Genomic DNA, 19,109 nt, shown 5'->3' on the forward strand with positions numbered 1-19,109 from the left:
GATCGCAGTCAAGGAAAGTGCGGTGCGATGGGTGGGCACGCGTGCGCGCCGGCAGGCGTGGTGATGGTTTGGCGGGGTGGTGAGGAAGTTGCGATGGAAAAGAGCAACAGGCAGGAAGGCGCGGCAGCCTGGCTACCCCGGCAGCTGGTAGCAGCGAACACCAAACAAGGGGACCGTTCGGGACACGCTGACACGCTGGGGCCAGCGACCTTGGCGATGCTCCATCGCCCTAGGCCCAAGCAACCCCAGCAACCACACAGCGCCTACAACGCCTGCGACCCCGCTCTGCCAGTGGCTCCAGGTTGCTCTGCACCACTGAATATAGGGCCTATTCAAGCGCAGCTCCAGGGCTCCAGGCATCTGTCACCGATCAACCTGAACGGGCAGCATCATGGATCCCATGGGGCAGAGTCACCTGGCACTTGAGGACGGCCAAAGAGCCAACGTCATGATGCTCACTTTCATCACGCAGCACAAAAACCACACAGTTGTATCCCATCCCGTCCCAACTGCTGACAATGGATAAAAGAAAGGGAGCGCCAACAGTCAAAAGGGCCTTTACCTCTCAGTATGTATTGACGCCGCGCTTTTAGCAGTGCTCTTAACTGTCTGTTAGACCTCAAAGCTTCAGACAACGCATGCGACGGCAACAATGCGACGAATCTTCCGATCAGACCGCGGCAGACACACAGGCGACGCGCCGTTCGATCGGCTGGGAGGAGGATCGGCGAGACGCTTTTCGTCGCGTTAGGTCGCGCGCGGGGAAACGTACGTATGAACACGAATGTCAAAACCGTATCGCTGTTATCGCCGCAACAGGCGCGTCACTTTTGTCAATGTTTTGCGCAGGAGACAGTAGGTGCTGGTCGATGCGATGACCGACGTTGTCAGCGGTCAACGGCGTTGTCTTCGGAAGATGCAAACGGGATGATGAAGTCCTGACGTCGAGGATGCGGCTCTGCACCCCTAAGATCTGGGGAAAGCGTCCCAGCTCGGGCGGCTGGGGCCGTGGACGTTTCACGCACTTGGAGCTTGCGTTCTGGGGAGGGCTGGTGTCCCATCTCACGCATCCTACACGGGCAGCAGCAAAGCACAGCAGCACAGCGAGCAGCACAGATACGGCTGGCCGCGGCTCGTTACTCGTCCCGTTGGATTATCACTGACTGGCCGTGGGGTTGCGCCACACCATTCCATCCATCCATCTGAGTGGGAGCGCGCTTGGGCTTGCAGGAATGGACTGCCGACAACAATGCCGTCTTGGCAACAATCTGATTTACCCGCTGGAGGGTTTTATTTCAGACTTACGATGTGAGGGTGACACAAAGTTCCCAGCCTGAGCCCGAGGAGCAGAGAGGTTGCCATCCATCTCAAAAGCTGTAAACCACACAGGCGGGACTCTGGTGTAGGCTGTCTGTGTGCAGATATCAGCGCAGTGCTGTACATACCGGATGTACATGCGCTGCAAGTTCTATTGCCGACTCGAGTTACTCGCAGATAGCTTTCTTTCTCTTTTACCATCTTCTCTGCTTGGGTCTCCCTCCTTGAGTCCTTTGCGGTTTTGCCCGCCTGTGTCCTCCCTCTTTGACCCCTTCGAGACGTCTGAATCACAGGAGGCCAACAGCGTCCAGTCTCTTCCTGGTGTGCTTCCGGCATCCCATTGGAAATTGGTACGTGCTGTGGTATCGCTTCTTTTGCTGTCTGTAAGTTTTTTTTTTAAAAAAAACCGATTGTGCCTATTCTGGCCAGGGCAATAATGTGTTTCCCTTCTTGACAGATCCCGGTGGCAGATGAGGAATCTGAATCAGGCTCTGCGGTGAGCAGCAAAGCCACTAGCACTTCGTCTCTGGGGAACAGCATCCTCGAATACCGTGGACTCTTCGGTAGAACCTATCATCACGAGCTGGCCGACGCCGAGTCGTAGATTCCAAACGATGAGAATCACAGTGACTACATGGAAATTGGCATAGGTGCGTCATCAGTTGGCCGTCTATGCCCCTGTTGGCCGAGGTCGTCTGGACAGCGAGGCTGATCAACTCAGGCATTATCTCTTTCTGCTGGCCATGGATAACAAGCTCTACATGACACCCTAGAGCCCGATAATGCCACGCAAGTTGTCGACATTGGCACCGGTACAGGTCATTGAGCAGTGTAAGTTGGGACATTATTTTGCCCTTCCTCAAGCGAACCTTGGGAGCATTTTCTCTCCGCCCTATGTACCGGCTCAACTGTCTGCAAAAAAAAAAAAAAAAAAAAAAACCAAAAAACCTAAAATCAAGCCACCTCTACAATAGTAACTTCGCTAAACTTCGCTGATCAGTACCCTCACAACCAAGTAACCGGAGCCGACATCACCCCCATCCGGCATCCGGCCCCTTTGGTCACCGCCGAGCGTTTCCTGGGAAATCGACGATGCCAACGAAGACTGGACTTGGCCCCAAGACGCCTTCGACTACATCCACATCCGCTCTCTGTGCATTTGCATCCGTGACTGGAAGAAAATCTCCAGAGAGGCCTACCGCTGCCTAAAGCCCGGCGGCTGGCTTGAGCACCACAAGCTGTCTTCCCCAGCCTTTTAAGTGTAAACAGAGAGAGCAATCTGCGAAACAGAAATCCAGAAACCGCAGGCAGAGATGAACACCATTCTCCATTCTGAGCTTATTGGATCTCCAAGATGATGACTTCCATCTACCTGAGCATCCTTTTGCTGGAGTTTCCAATGACTCTGGACCCCGGACGCACAGCCGAACGAACCCTACCCACGCCCTAGGGCAAGCAAATGGAGATTTTTCTCTTACCTCCCCGCTCGACTGGGCACCAGCCTTCCCAGTCTCCACCGAAGTCCGAAACGTGGCCAGGAGGAGCCAAGAACTAAAGACGACGTGCATGGCCGGAAGACCAGCCGCGTTAATGGCCAAACGTTAGGTACAGGGATACCGGGGGTTCGCTTTGTCAGCAACCATCTGCTGTCGATACGCCAGATTGTGCCAAGAGACTAACATAACAAACGCAGACAGATCTCCTGGTGTTGACGGATTGGGATGGACCAGTTGCTCCCGAAGCCTCCGCTACCAATGTGTACTTCTTCAAATCCTCCCTGCCGACAACTTCTCGGAAACTCCCCAGATATAAGCTTGTTTACGTGATCAAGAACGTTTACCTGGCTACTGTTATGGTAGCTTGCTAAGAGCCGCATCTAGGCACTCCCCAATACTTCACAGCTTGCTGCGCCTTGTACTTGCGTGTGTCTCCAGAGCATGCAGCCCTGTGTATGCTGCTCCAGAGCCTGGGATGGCTTGGGCTGCATGAGGTACCAGACTAACGGAGCCGGATCTACGTAGAGCGTACTTATGCCATACTAGATTTGGTTTTGCTTGCACCACCATGCCCAGTCACACTCCCACCCGATATACCCATCTTACTCTTTTCTGATTTGATAGCAGAGCCGGTGTGCACGCTGGCGACCCCGCATCTGTTGCGTATATCACCTTGTGCCGTTTTCCTCCACTCGTTGTCGTGGGTATCCTCGTTTCTCTCCCCCCCTCCCGCCCTTTCCCGCCGTCTCCTGTCCCTGCCCAGACAAGTTGTCACCTGTAGTTCCTCGCCCATCCGCAGCGAGCTTGGTGTACGGATCACACTATGACGAAAGAAGCAGAAGAGAAGAAGGAGCAGCAACAGCCGCAGCAGCCGGTTGACGTCCCGGGTCTTCTCCCGAGCTCCCATTGGGCGTCGGTAGGTCTCTGCGCAGCACTCACAGTACAGTCTTGGATGGGTTGGGAAAGTAATGTTTACTAACCACCAAAACATCCACTCCCAGATTCCCGTGGAAAATGAAGATGATGACACAGACTCTCTGTGCAGCAGTAAAGCGAGCAGTACCACATCTGTCAGGGACAGCATCCTAGAATATCGCAGGCTTTACGGTCGGACTTATCACCATGAGATCGGTGATGCTGAGAGCTGGATTCCCAACGACGACAAGCATTTAGATAGCATGGAAATTCTGTAAGTCGGTACTTCTTCTACAAGCCATATACTATACCGTATTCTCAACCCGTCCTTCGCTTCTCCGTCTTGGCCTAAAGAACTACAAGCCATGTTAGAAGTCAATCTCGTTCTGACCATCTTCAGCTCCTTGATAGTCAGTCGGTCAGATTGTCTTTGAAAACAGCCGCTAACATCAGGTCGCAGACATTATGCCAGCATCCTCGCATTGGGGAACAAGCTCTTCCTCGCGCCTCTGGATAAGGACAGGATCAGAAAGGTCCTCGACGTTGGTACCGGCTCGGGTCTTTGGGTTATGTGAGTGATCAACGCTCTCTCTCATTTTTCTTCTTTTGACACTGTCCGTTGGCTGCTCGCGGCCAGCCCCGACGGACATATCGACCGACACATGCGATATTTTTGTTTCTGCCACTCTCAACTAACAATTCATCTGTCTCAAAAGCGACTTCGCGGATCAATTCCCCAACGCCCAAGTCACCGGCACCGATATCACACCCATCCAGCCGACCTGGGTCCCTCCAAATGTTTCCTTCGAACTCGACGACGCAAACCAGGACTGGACCTGGAGCAGCAACACCTTCGACTTCATCCGCACCCGGTACATGATTGGCTGCATCAGCGATTGGAAAAAGTTCTATGAGAACGCGTTCCGCTGCCTCAAGCCCGGCGGCTACTTCGAGCACGAAGAGTCCTCCGGCAAGTGGTACAGCGACACTGGCGGCATTCCCGATGAGTCGCCCATCGCCCAGGGTTTGAAAGCCTTCCGTGCTGCGGGCGACAAGACCGGCCGCACGTTCCAGGTTGTTGAGGAAGGGCTGCAAAAAAAGTATATGGAAGAGGTTGGCTTCGTCGATATCGTTGTCAAGGATGTGCGTGTTCCTCTGGGCACTTGGCCTGAAGACCCGGAGCAGAAGCAGATTGGTATGCTTGTTTCCGAGGCTATTCTTGGTGACCTCGAGGGTGAGTTTAGTTTCCTTGTTAGATTTCCAGGATTTTGGCCGTTTGCTGACTCTCCCTACAGGCTATCTGCTGTACATGCTCGTCAACATCCTGGGTTGGTCTGAGGACGGCGCCAGGGCGCTGGCTGCCCATGCCCGCGCCCAGTTCCGCAAGCCCGGTGTCAACCCTTATTGGATCCGCCGTGTTGTCTACGGCAGGAAGCCTGAGTAAATGGAGTCCGTAACAAGTCTCATCCTTTTCTGGCTCAACAAAGCTCTTGGGGATTCAGTTTTCGAACAATCATGCTTGTGTTGGCGGAGCTGCTCTAGCGATTGTTAAATAGACTGGCTGTATATATCCTATCTCCACTGTTATTCCTGACGAAGCATGTCAACCTCTGCAGCTGATATGCGCAGTTAGTCTCCTGTAGTGTAGTTACCGACACGGGCTTTACCCCGATTTCCTCTCCTACCAGATTCAAGTACATTCATCAATTTGTATAAGATCACCTTTTGATATAGCATCCCCATCATAAATATCCTGTCTTGGTTCGCTTGGGTTCCGAAAGAGCACGCTCATCGACAGTCCAAATCCCCGGGGCGCCTGAAGGGCCTCTTCAAACCACATGTGTGGAAGAATGCTTGGCTTACGTAAGGAATGTGGAGATAGACCATGATATACCTCACGAGGACGCGATTCACTATCACCAATTTCTGATCGACAACGATAACTACAATGTATTGATGTTCATTGACTTACCTGAAAGATATCTTGCCCACATGTTACCCTTCTAGCAGACTGAACCCCTGATCAGTCCAGATGTCTTCTGACCCTGAACTTACAAAGTCTTCGACCTTCCCTCCAAGAAAGTTTCATAATCTCACCTTTTTCACGCCAAGCTTCGAGATAGGCTCGGGTCTTTGAGGAGTCAAACTCAATATGCCTGATGGAAAAGTCCTGCAGACCCAACCGATACGTCTCTGTGCAGCCATCCCCGCCCGCAAAGATCCAGATATACTCGTCCCCCAATGGACGCTGCCAGTAGACCGCTACATGCCCTGCCCCGCGTGTGAGGAATCAGTAAGGAGATAGAAAGGGAGCGTGGTGAGAGGTGAGTGGCCGAAGAGAGATTTGTGAGGGGCAAGCTTTCTTTTTTTTTTTAAAAAAAAAAAGGACGGGTCGCTGAATTCAAAGCCAGAGAGGTCATTTTTTGACTTGTAGCCCTCCTCATGCCCTTGAGGGGCACACTCATCCGAACATGAGCCGCTGAAATAGTACGAAGACGGCGCATTCTCATTTTAATTCCCATCCCCAGCGTCCTCATTACTCCCAGAAGCATCTCCTCTCAGAACGCGAAACACTAAAGCATGATAAAGATAAGGCATCTTCCCCCTCGTCCTTGCCCACATCCTTCTCCCCTTCATCAGTTTCACCCCCCTCTGAGCAAAAATCTTCAAAAATAACTCGAACTACTTTTCTTCATACCATCCCTCTATCATCTGCTCCTTAAGAGTCGCGTAACCCTCCAATTACGGCGGCAGCCTCAGCTTCTCCCTCGTCACCACGGCATTAACTTCCAGATGGGCAACCATCCACTTCCAGAGCGGCTTATCTACCACCATTGGGTTGGACGGATACAGCTGGTTAATTATCGATGCGATGCCGGTCGTCACAGGCATCAGGGGTGAAGGGGGCGCCGGTATGCATCAGCCAAAGGAGGCTAGTGCTGTTACTTGAGGAACTGCAGCCGGTTGGCGAAGGAGTATGGAATTTGGGAAGACGTTGTGGCTGATGGGATGTTGGGATATGGAGGATATGGGACTATACCTTATGCTTTCGCTGCAAAAAGAAGTTAGGGTTGATGCTGTGCTGATGCTGATAGTCACTGAGAAGCTCTTGCTTGTCTGGCCTAATCATCTTGGATCGTGAAAAAGAGCTAGGCTATGGTTTCAAAGCACTTATCCCATTGCACGACAAATCATGGAATTGGGCTTGGCTCACTGTGATTACTTCGAATAAGATGAGTCTAAGAACTGTTCACAGCCTGGCCTTAGGCCATAACCACATTGGCATCTTGTCTGGGGCTGAGCTTAACCTATCCCTTTTGGGGTCATTTGGCTCTAGGACTAAGGCAGAGTATCCTTGGTAGAGATAAAATGCAGCCAAGTCTGCTCCTTGTAGAGACAAAGAACTCGGTGTGCATGTGCAACTGGCGGTTGTACTGGCGCTGAGTCCTGAAAAGGAAACTGGCCCCTTAGCAAAAAGAAATTCAGTAAATATCACAGTGGTCTACTACTGCTGAGAGCTGGCATCAAAGATACAGAGAAATTTGTTTTTTGAGAACACATTACCCACAATATGATGCATGCCCTCAGGTGTCCAGATATACCACGGTTAACCATGACATACTCTTCTTAACTCACATAGGCACATGTACATCCACTCCCAACGGAGTGACAGCTATTTGTGTTTTTTCTGTCTATTTAAAAGTCACTTCAATCCTTAACCCGACCAAGAAGATAAACACAGACGTAAGGGGGAAAAAAACAAATCAGATACAACGCCGGCTATGCAACCAGTCAACCATCCGATCATCGACCCAGCAAGTCCATCCGCGTAACCAAAACAAGTCAAGTAATCATCATGTGAAGGAGGCAGAATGTAATCCCAGCCATCCAAATCCCACCCAGGCAGCCAGAACCCATGTCGTGCTTGGCTTAGGTAGAATCTCGAGCCAATGAATTACGTTCCAGAATGCGTAACAAGAGGGGTATCTATCGTCGTCATAAACCAACAAGCCACTGACACCTCTCTTTCATCTGAAAAGTCTCACGCATACCGAAACGACCTTCCCCTCTCCCACCCCGTATACTGATATGGCTCAGTAACCACATTTGCCGGCGGCGTCGGCACAGGCGCATATCCTACGTTGCCCACTACTCCCATGGGCATGGCTCCGGGAGCAGTCGACACCGATCCCCCACGCACAGCAGTCGAACTCCATCCCCTCCTGTGACTGGACCTCGACCTAGGCAGAGCAGCAGCAGCCGCCATGGCTGCAGCCCTAGCCCTGCTCCTCGCCGCAGATCTCCTTCTTCTGGCCGCACCACAGACACAGCTCCAGCAGCAGCTTACCAGCGCAAGGAAGATCAGGCCGCCAACGACACACGCCACGGGAATGGCGATCTGCGGATTGTCCTTGAACCAGCCAACGAACTGCTTAGTTGCCGAGGCGCCCTTGCACACGCCGTTGTAGCAGCGGCCGCCGGCTTCGCAGGGGGTGCCATCGAGGAACCACTGATTGAGGACGTAGCACTGTTGGGGACCGAGTCGAGGAGAAGCACACGAGAGGTCACAGCCGGATGAAGAGCAGGATGTGGTCTCATTGCCGTTAGCAACGGACCCCGAGAGGAAGGTCTTGCATTGTTGGTCGCGAGAGGTGCACCGGCCAGAGGCACAGGTGAGCCCGGCTCCCGGTTCGCCGCATTCCTGACCGTCGGGGGCTGCCTCGTCGGCAGGACAGCCAGCTGACGTGCCGGAACAGACTTCCTGGGGATCGCACGGGCCGGTGCTCTGACGACAGATCGAGCCGGCAGGCATAAACTGGCACTGCGGTGTGCAGCACTCCTCATTGCTCGGGTCGCAGACACTGCCCGCGGTATACTTGCAGGTTTGTGGGTCGCAACAAGGGTTGTTGGCGCAGCCCTCGTCGCCGCCACAGTCACAGTCTTCGCCCTTCTCTACAATGCCGTTGCCGCACTGACTGGCCGTGAAGGTGGTGACACCACGGTTGCTGGTCAAGCAGCTCATACGGTTGGGGCTGCGGCCGAGAAAGCTGCAGATATTGCCGATACTGCAGGGGGAGAACTGGGTGATGCGATCGCCGGTCGACGGGTTCATGATGAATTGGGCGCTGGCATCGCAGGTCGAGCGTGACAGAGGGCAACACTCCTGGCGGTTCACGCTACCATCGAGGCAGGTCGAAGCACTGCAGTCGTGGACGGCGCCGAAAGTATGACCGGTCTCATGGGCAAAAACAAGCCATTCGGTGGAGGTACGGACAACGACGTTCGCGCCAGCACTTGTCTCGTTGTTGTTACGCGTTACCGAGCCTTCCTGGCAAACGGCACCTAGCCAAGCCAAACCGACAGCGGGACCAGTGTTGCAAGTCGTCAAGAGGGTCCAGTAGGCATTCGTGTCCTTCCATTGGCCGCGCCACTTAGAGAACAGGCTAAGACGCTGCTCGATGTCGACGCCAGCACATGGGGTGTTCCACGGGGCTGAATTGGGCGGGGTATTGGGGCATTCGGGCTCACTGATGGTCAGATTCTGGATGGCCAGAGAGATGTTGAACGTGGCCTCGTACAGCTGCGAGGCCGAGTTCACCAGATTAATGACGTTTTGCTGCACGGCCTCCTTCGTCTTAAGAGCAGCCGTGTAAGTACAGTCAGTGGCAATACCGACCAGAGCAACTTTGCGGGTAGTCGGACAGCCCGCAGTCGAGCCGATCGAGCTGATCAGGTTCACGCCAGCACCGTTTCCACCGGGGATATTGTCCCAGAACTGTCGGCCAAACAACATCTTCGGACTCATGTACCACGGAGATGTGTCTTCGGACTCACCGGTCGCTTCGTCGAGGCTGCGGTAGAAGAGGTTACTGCGATCCCTGTTGTACTCCAGGCGGTCCGAGCCACAGATAGGGGCAGCATCTCGGGCCTTGAGGTCTCCATGCTTTTGGATATCGCTATCACGCCACACGACCATAAACTCATCGTCGGCGTCGTCAATATCGGGGTCACCGGTGACGGTGGTATCGCGGTAGTTCGTCTTCGTCTGGATGTGATGATTGTCGCCGTGGACGGTAAAGACGCCGTCAAAGATGGGCCGAGCGCCATCCCGGCGCACGGTAATGCGGGTCCAGCCGACATGCTGCCACTCGTCGGACCCGACCTGCTGGACAAAGCTGTCTCCCTTGAAGACGCGATGAGCAGCCCGGTCGATGGGCTCAATACTACGAACAGTACCGTCGGCGGCAAGAACCTGGATGGCGGCGTCGGCGCCGAAGATGTCGTGGTTGGGCTCTAGGGCCAGGCGGACTTTCTGCTGCCGGTCGGGCAGAGTGAAGGTGATAGTGAAGGATGTGTGAGCATGGACCCTGTGTGAAGGGGTATGGATGACGGCATCTTCAAGGCGAGTGACTGAGGAGAGCGGGCTCCGCTTGAGCGAGTGGGCTGCAAAATCCAGTCAGAATGCACGCTTGTCAAAGAGGAGGTGACCCCAGTTCAAGAGCACATACCCAGCGAGCCCTGGAGTAGTCCAGCCCCGACTGCTATTATGGCCGCGAGGGCCTTGCTAAAGATCATAATTCTAGCACGCCCGTCTGTCGAGGCACATTCCTGGCTGCCAGCAAAGGAGAGAAGCGAGGCAGGCGACAGCTGGATGAACGGCTAGGCAGATACTATTATGTGAGGAGGTGTCTGGTTCGGATGGCTGATGGACCCGAAGTCAAGAGCAAGCAAGTTTAGTGTCAAGTAAGCTCAGCAAGCGGGCGATGAAGCAGCTGGCAAAGACGCCGATTGGCAAGTGGAAACAAGGAGTGATCGGATCGGTCGGGTGACGGGAATCACGTAAAAGGACAGAACAGGAGGGAAGAGCAGAAAAAGGGCGAGTGCTATGTTGGTTTACGGATTACGGCAATAGATCAGCGATCAACATTGGATGGTGAGACCTGATGAGAATGGAAATGGGCTCCGAAGAGGGAGGGGGGAGGGGAGGAAACAGTGGCAGTGCAACCACTACACCGTGCCGGCCAGCGCTGGGCGCTGGGCTTTGGCAGGTGCTGCACTGCCGCTGGCCACCAGCAGGAACCTAAGCAGCCCTCCTCCATTCTCCCACCTGCAACTCTTGGAGGAAGGACGGCCGCTGACTGGGCCAAGCAGTGCCAAGCACTGTGATGCACTGTGATGCACGGTGCTGCAGCAGGGGTCTGGTTTTGCGGAAGCACAAGCGTTTCGATTTTTTGTTGGAAGCACAAAGCAGGCTCAGCAGAGGGGACTCGTCAGCAGCTGTCGTCAGCTGCGGGGCTAGACGAATACCGAAAGATGGCCTCGTAAGCCCGAAGGTGACCATTTACACATCGCATATGCAAACTAGATGAACGTTGTTGAGCTGCTTCGAAATGTTTTCTACTCACCCTTTGATTCTGATGAACTATCTTCAGCATTTGGACCGAGATCACGATGGCAGACGCCCGCATCCCAGCGGCTCCACTTTGTTGGTAACCTTGCTCCTGGGGCCCCCAGACCCCACCCGTCTCGGTTTCAGAAACGGCAGCCAAACCATTCCCAGGTCCCTGGCCGCTTGGCGCCCAGCAAGGGCCGCTGGGACTCGACTTGGCCGCGGCGGCAACAGAAACAAGACAAGACCATAGGATAACCCTTAGAAAGATAATTGAACGACAAACATCAGACTTTTGACCGTCCTTGTGGCCACAAGACCGTTGGATGTGGTTTTCCCTTCAAGCCTACCGGGAAATAGTAAGCCTGTAAAGCAAATGTAGGGCGCGAAGCCCGGAGCCGTATGCCAAACTTGGCACGACGGATGGAACCTGACAAACTCGACCGTTTTAGGCTCACCCGGCTCCCACGATGCAGGATGTCAATTTAATCAATCCATCTAGGGCTCACAGTGCACAAGAAGAGGTATCATTCTCGGGTCCGCTGCAGGTTCCGTTGTTGGTCCTAAGTTTAGTTGTAGTTCAGCGATTGCCCGAACAAAATCGGGTGATACAGTGGGACTCGACTAGATTGCTTTGTTTCCTAGCGTCCGAGACTCCCCGCAGCACAGTGCAATCCTTATATAACACTTGAGGTTGTTAGAGCAAGTTGATGCTGCTTGTAAATGTTAAGGTCCCAAGCGGCACATCTGCTTCCTGAGGAGCCACCCACATGGATAGAAGAAGAGCGCTAACATCCACCACGGCCCAAAACAGAACCTTGTCTGTTCTGAGTCCGGCGTGCTCCTCAGACCACGTCGTGCTGTTCCACTAGGCAGAGAGACTTGACATTTTACATACGGCTCGGGCCACCTCCTTTTACAGAGTCCACTGTTTGCTGACTCCTGTTCAAACTCGTGCGGTAGTGCGTCCCTTCGCTGCACAACTATGTCCCGTACTCCTCTGCCGGTTTCCTCACGGCATCCATCTGCCATCTTCGAGACTTCATATTCACCATTTGCCGCTGTTTCTTTCGACATGCCGTGAATGTACAGGTAGTTTGTGCCACGTTGGCATTGCTGTTCTAGCTGAGGGGGAGATGTAGCCGCCAGATTTTACCTACGCATGGAAAACGCGATTATCCAGTCCAGTGAGGGCGTCTAAGCCAGCTGCATCTCGAGTTCGCGAGCGGGTCACAGCTCTTGCGACTGGTCATCTTGCTTCTGGAGATCAAGGACCGCAGGGACTTGCCTCTTGGGGACTTACTGTTACCCTCAACCCCGAGATACCAATCAGCCAAATGATCAAGCTATTTTCGGCAGCGGGCGAGAAGATCGGGCATGCCATCCACATGGTGGAGGACCATGTCCACATGAAGTGCATAAAGATGGCTGAAATTGTCAGTTTGGAGGAGAAGAAGCTCAAGTTCTTGTTGGGCAACTGGCCGAAGGACCCTGTACAGAAACAGGTTGGTGTGGTGACAAAGTAGGCCTTGCATAGTGGCCTGGAAGGCATGTGCTCCCTCCTTATCTCAATGTTCGTGAACAAGTTGCTGACTGCATGTTAGGTTCTGCCATGTATGTCTTTACAGTGATTATTGGCTGGGACGAGGAGGACGCCTAGGGCTTTGGCTACTACCCATATGTGTGCCCAGTTCGGCAAGTCTGGCGTGAATTCATGGCTGTTTCGTCGTATTGTCTGGGGCAGAAAAGGAATCGCTTTGTAACTGTTTTGGAACGTTCTACAGTTGGACCACACTATTCGGCAGTTAGGCAATGATCTTTGTCTTGGGAGAGAAGAAGGGGGGGGGGGAAAAGGGGGAATCTCACACTTGAAGCATTTACTTGTCTACAAAATCCCTAATTCGGCCCCTCTGAGCAAGGCTAGGCTTTGCCTTGCTTCGCGATATCTAACCACTCCCTCATCTCAACAGATCCAGGAGACTCCGATCAGAGGGAGAAGGCGATTTTCGATGCCATTATAGCGTTGTTGTGGTCTTGAATTAAGCACACTGTTCTCACAGCTGAATCCAGTGTTGACAGCGTAGGTATTCAGTCTCCTGGGAACTGTGAAGGGTTATTAACAGGCTTGAGTCTACCATGGTCAATAAGCATCGATCTTGAACTATCGACTAACTTAGGCAGCATTAGGATCGAAGAATTAAGTCTCCTAACATAACATACCAAAAAATGTCGGTGGATACAGACAAAAAAAAACGCTGTCGTGTTTCACGGCATGTGATGTGTGTTCCATAGGTCTGAACTAACAACTGCACTTCAATTACATCCCCTTCCTGGGTGGTCTCAGCAACCCAATTATGTTTAACACAAATAACCCGACAGGCCTCCTGATTAAACCTAAACAGGCATGCAGTAACTTGTAGTGCACCTCTTTCCCCTTAGCCTTTAGTAATAGTAAAACCCGTTGGTCTCCCTAATTGCTTGATAGACAACACATAAACCAGGAAATAACCCGAATTTGGACCCGTACAATAAACATCTCACGAAGACCTTGCCACTCAACACGTCTTATAACACTTTACTTCCTCCTCGCCTCTCTAACGACATCAATAATCCTCCCAACCACGCTAGGATCGCTCAGCGTGGTAACATCACCCAACTGATCCTCCTCACCGGCAAGCACCTTCCTCAGAATACGCCTCATGATCTTACCGCTCCTGGTCTTGGGCAGATCAGGAACGATGTAGACGGCCTTGGGCGCAGCAAAGGGACCGATGCTGCGGCGCACCTGCAAGATGAACTCCTTACGTAGGGCGTCGCTCGCCTCGTGGCCCTCCTTGATGGAGACGAAGGCGTTGACGGCCTGGCCGGTGAGCTCGTCGGCGACGCCGACGACGGCCGCCTCAGCAATGATGGGATGCTCGATCAGGGCGGCCTCGATCTCGGCGGTCGAGAGACGGTGGCCGCTGACGTTGACCACGTCGTCAACACGGCCCCGGATCCAGTAGAAGCCTTCGTGGTCGCGGCCTGCGCCGTCACCGGTGAACTGGACGGATGTTAGTCATCTTGCCTGTCTGTGTAATGAACGGAGGGAAGTCAACATACGTAGTACCCCTTGTACACGTTCAGGTAGGTCTCCATGTAGCGCTTGTGGGCTCCCCAGACGGTGCGGGCCATGCTGGGCCAGGGCTGCTTGAAGGCCAGCACGCCCTCCACGTCGTTACCGTGGATCTCCTCGCCAGAGACGGGGTCGATGATGGCGGGCTCAATGCCGAAGAAGGGCAGCGATGCCGAGCCGGGCTTGGTCGGGGTAACACCGGCCAGAGGGGCGATGACGTGCGAACCAGTCTCGGTCTGCCAGTAAGTCTGTGGCCAGTCAGCAAACGTCGAGGTGAAAGAGATGTCAGGGGAAAACGGGGAGCATACATCGACAACCTGCGCCTCCTCCTTACCCACAACCTCAAAGTACCACTTCCACACTTCAGCGGCAATTGGCTCACCAACAGACCCGAGCACACGCAGATGCTTGTTGAAGTCACCCTTGACGAACTGATCGCCCGCCCTCTTGAGCAGACGCAGCGCAGTCGGTGCAACATAGAACTGGGTGACGCCATGCTTCTCAATGATATCCCAATACCTCGAGAAGTTCGGGTACGCGGGAGTACCCTCGAACACGACGGTCGTCACACCGAGCAGCAGCGGCGCATACACCACGTACGTGTGGCCAGTAATCCAGCCGACGTCACCACCGCAGAAGTAGCGGTCGCCGGGGTGAATGTCAAAGACATACTTGCCAGTCGCAGCAGCACCAACCAGATAACCACCGGTAGTGTGCATGACACCCTTGGGCTTGCCGGTCGAGCCGGAGGTGTAGAGAAGGAAGAGAGGGTCCTCGGAGTTCATGGGCTCCGGAGGGATGTAGTTGGGGTACTTCTGCACCTCCTCGTGCCACCAGAGGTCGCGGCCAGGGGTCATGGGGATGTCGGCGCCGGTGCGCTTGTAAACCAGGACGTGCTTGACCTCCGGGCACTGCTTCAGGGCCTCATCGACAATCTTCTTGGTGCCAATCAGCTTCCCACCACGTTTGCCCTCGTCGGTGGTGATGACGACCTTGCAGCGGGCATCCAGCACGCGGTCGCGCAGGGAGTCGGCTGAGAAACCGGCGAAGACGACAGAGTGAATGGCACCGATACGGGCGCAGGCCATGAGCGCGACGACCGCTTCGGGAATCATGGGAAGGTAGATGGCAACGGTGTCGCCCTTGCGCACGCCCATGGCCTTCAGGACGTGGGCGACGCGAGAGACCTCACGCAACAGCTCGCCGTACGTGACAGAGCGGCCGTCGGTCGGCTCGTCGGCCTCATAGATGATGGCAACGCGGTTGGGGTCGGCAAAAGCATGGCGGTCGACGCAGTTATACGAAGCATTGATCTCTCCCTCGAGAAACCAAGCCACATCGCCATTGACCAGCGAGCCGGACCGCACGGTCTGGAAGTCACGGTGCCAGGTCAGCAGCTCACGCGCCAGCCGCCCCCAGAACTTGTCGGGCTGTGTAATGGATTCCTTGTAGAGCTTCTGGTACTCCTCAAGGCCTAACGAAGAGCGGGTCGACAACTGTTAGCGCGGAATGTGACATGACGTGACGTGTGTGACATTTGTTTTTCTCGGGACGCGAGTAACCCGTAGTGCGGGGGAGGGGCAGCCCCGGAACCAGCGCCAGCCAGTGAGCCAGCGAGCCAGCGAGCCAGCAAGAGACCTGAACGGCGCCGATTGCGGAGGCGACGAGATTTGGGTGGGTCGGGATGGGTTCCCAGTTCGCAGGGACGCCTCAGTGGGCTTCACGGGGTTTCTTTCGGGGGGGGGGGGGGGAAGAGGGAGAGGGGCGGAGGGGAAGGGTTTGCTTACCACTCAGATGCGGCTTGCTCGGGTGCTCTGCGCGCGGCCAGTATTAGCATCTGCCTGTTCTCCTAGTGCATTTTCATATCTTCATGGTTTCTGGAAACCCGAGACGGGCTAGTTGGGCTGTGTCTGGTGCGCACAACGTACTCGCAAACATCTTCTTTGGGGGGTCTAGAATCCAGAAACCGTGGGTCAGCCGCTGTGTTACATTCGCGATTTGGAACCAGGCCCTGCCCCACGAACTCGCATTCGCCCCGGGGCCAACCCTTGCACGCTGTCTTGACGGGGCAAAACTTACGGTATGTGTCGACCTCGTGGGCCTCGGCCACGACGGGCGCCTTGGGAGATCCTTGGCTCATTTTGGGGGTGGTAGAGAGGGTCTGAAGCGTGCGGATGTGGCGGGGCTGCTGTGAGAGAGAGAGAGAGGGGGGGGCGCGATGGCGGGGCAGCGATCGCGAGGAATCGGCGAGTGTATTAGCGCAGAAGAGCGTGGGATTGCCGGGGAAAGTCGAAAAGCGGCAGCGACAGCCACAGCAACGGCGACGCGAAATGCGACGGGCACAGGTCGAGGAGGGAGAAAGGGAAGGATGAGGAGCAGGCGACGTCAGGGACGAGGACCAGCGAGATGCAAAAAAGAAGTTGGCAACAAGAGCAGTAGCAAGAGGAGAGAGCGGGAAGGTCAGCACCAGGGGAGCGACGGGGCGGGAGCGCGGCTTTTGTAGGAGCCAGAGCCAGCAGCCGGCGGAAGCGGAGGCGGAGACGGACACGGAGGATGCGGAGGGCGTGTGAGCGTGTGTGTGAGGAGTGTGAGGAGTATGATGGCCGACGTCGACACGAACCAGAGGCATACCCGCCAAATTGGGTCTTTTGGGCCAGCGGCTTGCAGAACCTGCATGGGTGACGGACGCAGCGCTGGCTACGCAGCTCGATGTTCCATGGTCCGGTGGACTCTCGCCCTCTCTGTGCTCCATTGCGAGCCGGTAACGGTACAGCGATACACCATGCTCCATGCTGCTGCACGTTACACTTGGTAGGTACGTACAGCACAACACTTACAAGATTGGCAGCGATGACGCTGGTGATGGAGTAGCAGCCAGCAGGGATAATTACCGTAGCGCCCAGCACTACTACATAGGTAGGTAGGGACGCCGCCCGGCCGGCACGTGTGAGCTTTCCCTCCGTCCGACAAACACCCATGGCGTCGCCCGTGCCCGCGTTGCTATTAGCCGTGCCTTGTGCCTTGTGCCTCGACCGTCTCTGATCCGTCCCAATGCCCTGGGATCCGATCTCCGGTTCTGCTGACCGACGACAGCACGTTACAGCTCTGCCGGACGGCGTGGGGTGCCAGCCAAGTCTCTGCCGCCTGTAGCCCGTAGCTTGTATAGGTACTGTCATTTCATGGTGGCTACCCGGTTCCTGGGACTTGATGCGACGGCACGGCTGTCCGGGCTGCCAAACTCGAGTCTCGATGGTTCTTGGTGTCGCTGCTCTTCACCTCAATCCTCAGCGAAAGCGCCAAAATATCCCTTACACCCGCCCTTGCCGTGCTTAGCCGGGGTTGTTTGAGCCCCAATTCTCCATTCTCCCCATTCCACTTCACTGGCCTGGAGTCATCAGAGCGAGCGCCCGAGCCACCCACTCTTCCAGCAGCCTTGGGCCTGGCCTAGTCCCCCTTCCTCCTTGACAAGCGTTGGACTTGATCGCCCCGTTTCTCCCCGGCATGGCCAAGCGCGGGGCGGGAAGCCCGGGCCCATCGTGTCTGGCGGGGTTGCCCAAAGCGCACTCTTCGGGACAAGACCGCTGAGCCGCTGGCTCTTCTGCAGCCCTGAGCCCTGCTTGGCTTCTGCAGGGTCCTCGCTATGCCAGCCGGCTGTTTTGGCTCACTGTTTAGCAGACAATTTTGCGCAGCAGCAGCGTCCTACCCACAATATATTCTTGCATGATGAGTTGAATTGATGACATCCGAGTTCCCAACAGATGGGAATGCTGCAACCAACGGTTTCTCGTCTTTCCCCAACACAACGCCATCCATACCTGTAAGTGTCATTACAGACCGTAACATACTGCAACCGGGACACCAGTGCGGCCAATCCCGGGTAACCCTGTCACTCCTCGGATCATGGAGACGGGGATCTCTCCTGCCAGTCGAGACGAGCCTCAACAAAACGCCGGCCGGGCCTGACGTGCTCCGTGGGCTGCGCTACTCTGCGCTGTTGCAGGATACCTAAGGGTCCAATGGCTCAAATTGCTCCGAGCCCTTGCACAGAGCGCGAGATCCATGTCCTGGTCCGGCTCTTGAGGTGGTCTTCGGATTGTGGGGAGAAGAGCCACCTGCATCAAAGAGCGAACGAGAGCACGAAAACGGAGGGCATGCTTGACGCGTGGAAAATTCCGAGCGCCCCGAGGATGGCTGTGAGACAATAACACAGCACACCTCAATACTCACTCATTCACAACCAAAGCTTCCGTGTCTGTTCCTTCGCGACGCCGAGCGCGGAGTCACCAACGGAGCTCGGCTTGACATGTAACGATCGAAAACACCGGGGCCCTCCATATTCCATCTTGCTTAGTCTAGCTGTCACAATCCCGCCGTTCCCGTTGAATCATCAAACATGTGAATGCTTTCTCGGTACGACAGAAGCCTTTTTTTTAAGTTCTTAACCCTCGGGAAAACTCCCCTTCTCAACTCCCTTCCAGGATTCCGCCCCCGTGGGCGTAGGCGCGATGGAGGCGCAACTGCCACGATGCCAGCTCCCTTTAAGAATCCACCTTCCCCATGGGCTGGCCTGGATTGGAAGCCACCACCATCTACATGCTATCTGCCAGTCATCGATGGCCACACCAACCCCAGATGCACCCACCGCCCCTGGAAAAGGAAGGCGTCCGATGACAAGCAGCCACTGAGAGACTATGAGACCTCCAGGTTTTCCCCCGCGACTCCCCGCGATTGGCGGGCTCCCCAAGGTCCCGCCGCCCCTCCCCCCCCTTTCTCACAAACAGAACGGAAGGGTCGATGCTGCAGCCAGACGGCATGGCAAGCATGGTAGATGGCAGTCATGTTCTCCCTTCTACTCCTTCTACTCATGTCCCAACCC

At 55.0% G+C, this 19,109-nt stretch overlaps 5 protein-coding genes across 5 annotated transcripts; 3 read left to right on the forward strand and 2 right to left on the reverse strand.

Annotated features, from left to right (window-relative positions):
• Window positions 1-518: 518 nt before the first annotated feature.
• Window positions 519-1,163, forward strand: CTHT_0004380 (uncharacterized protein; the record flags this gene model as incomplete). The annotated part of the gene is made up of 3 exons (XM_006690915.1): window positions 519-568; window positions 617-768; window positions 892-1,163. 3 exons carry the CDS (start codon window positions 519-521, stop codon window positions 1,161-1,163), a joined length of 474 nt encoding a protein of 157 aa, XP_006690978.1.
• A 2,473-nt stretch (window positions 1,164-3,636) lies between these two features.
• Window positions 3,637-5,172, forward strand: CTHT_0004390 (uncharacterized protein; the record flags this gene model as incomplete). The annotated part of the gene is made up of 5 exons (XM_006690916.1): window positions 3,637-3,729; window positions 3,815-4,002; window positions 4,189-4,299; window positions 4,445-4,962; window positions 5,024-5,172. 5 exons carry the CDS (start codon window positions 3,637-3,639, stop codon window positions 5,170-5,172), a joined length of 1,059 nt encoding a protein of 352 aa, XP_006690979.1.
• A 2,598-nt stretch (window positions 5,173-7,770) lies between these two features.
• On the reverse strand, window positions 7,771-10,304 carry CTHT_0004400 (metallopeptidase-like protein; the record flags this gene model as incomplete). Its single annotated transcript, XM_006690917.1, has 2 exons — window positions 7,771-10,172; window positions 10,238-10,304. The coding sequence occupies 2 exons, from the start codon at window positions 10,302-10,304 to the stop codon at window positions 7,771-7,773; spliced, it is 2,469 nt and encodes an 822-aa protein (XP_006690980.1).
• Window positions 10,305-12,455: 2,151 nt separating this feature from the next.
• CTHT_0004410 (uncharacterized protein) lies at window positions 12,456-12,778 on the forward strand (the record flags this gene model as incomplete). Its single annotated transcript, XM_006690918.1, has 2 exons — window positions 12,456-12,627; window positions 12,723-12,778. 2 exons carry the CDS (start codon window positions 12,456-12,458, stop codon window positions 12,776-12,778), a joined length of 228 nt encoding a protein of 75 aa, XP_006690981.1.
• A 915-nt stretch (window positions 12,779-13,693) lies between these two features.
• CTHT_0004420 (acetyl-coenzyme A synthetase-like protein) lies at window positions 13,694-17,955 on the reverse strand (the record flags this gene model as incomplete). Its single annotated transcript, XM_006690919.1, has 9 exons — window positions 13,694-14,161; window positions 14,221-14,481; window positions 14,542-15,707; window positions 16,021-16,047; window positions 16,162-16,185; window positions 16,313-16,979; window positions 17,071-17,312; window positions 17,654-17,884; window positions 17,937-17,955. 9 exons carry the CDS (start codon window positions 17,953-17,955, stop codon window positions 13,694-13,696), a joined length of 3,105 nt encoding a protein of 1,034 aa, XP_006690982.1.
• Between the last annotated feature and the right edge of the window lie 1,154 nt (window positions 17,956-19,109).

The sequence above is a fragment of the Thermochaetoides thermophila genome (genome assembly GCF_000221225.1).
Source record: "Thermochaetoides thermophila DSM 1495 unplaced genomic scaffold scf7180000011806, whole genome shotgun sequence".
Taxonomy (NCBI): domain Eukaryota; kingdom Fungi; phylum Ascomycota; class Sordariomycetes; order Sordariales; family Chaetomiaceae; genus Thermochaetoides; species Thermochaetoides thermophila.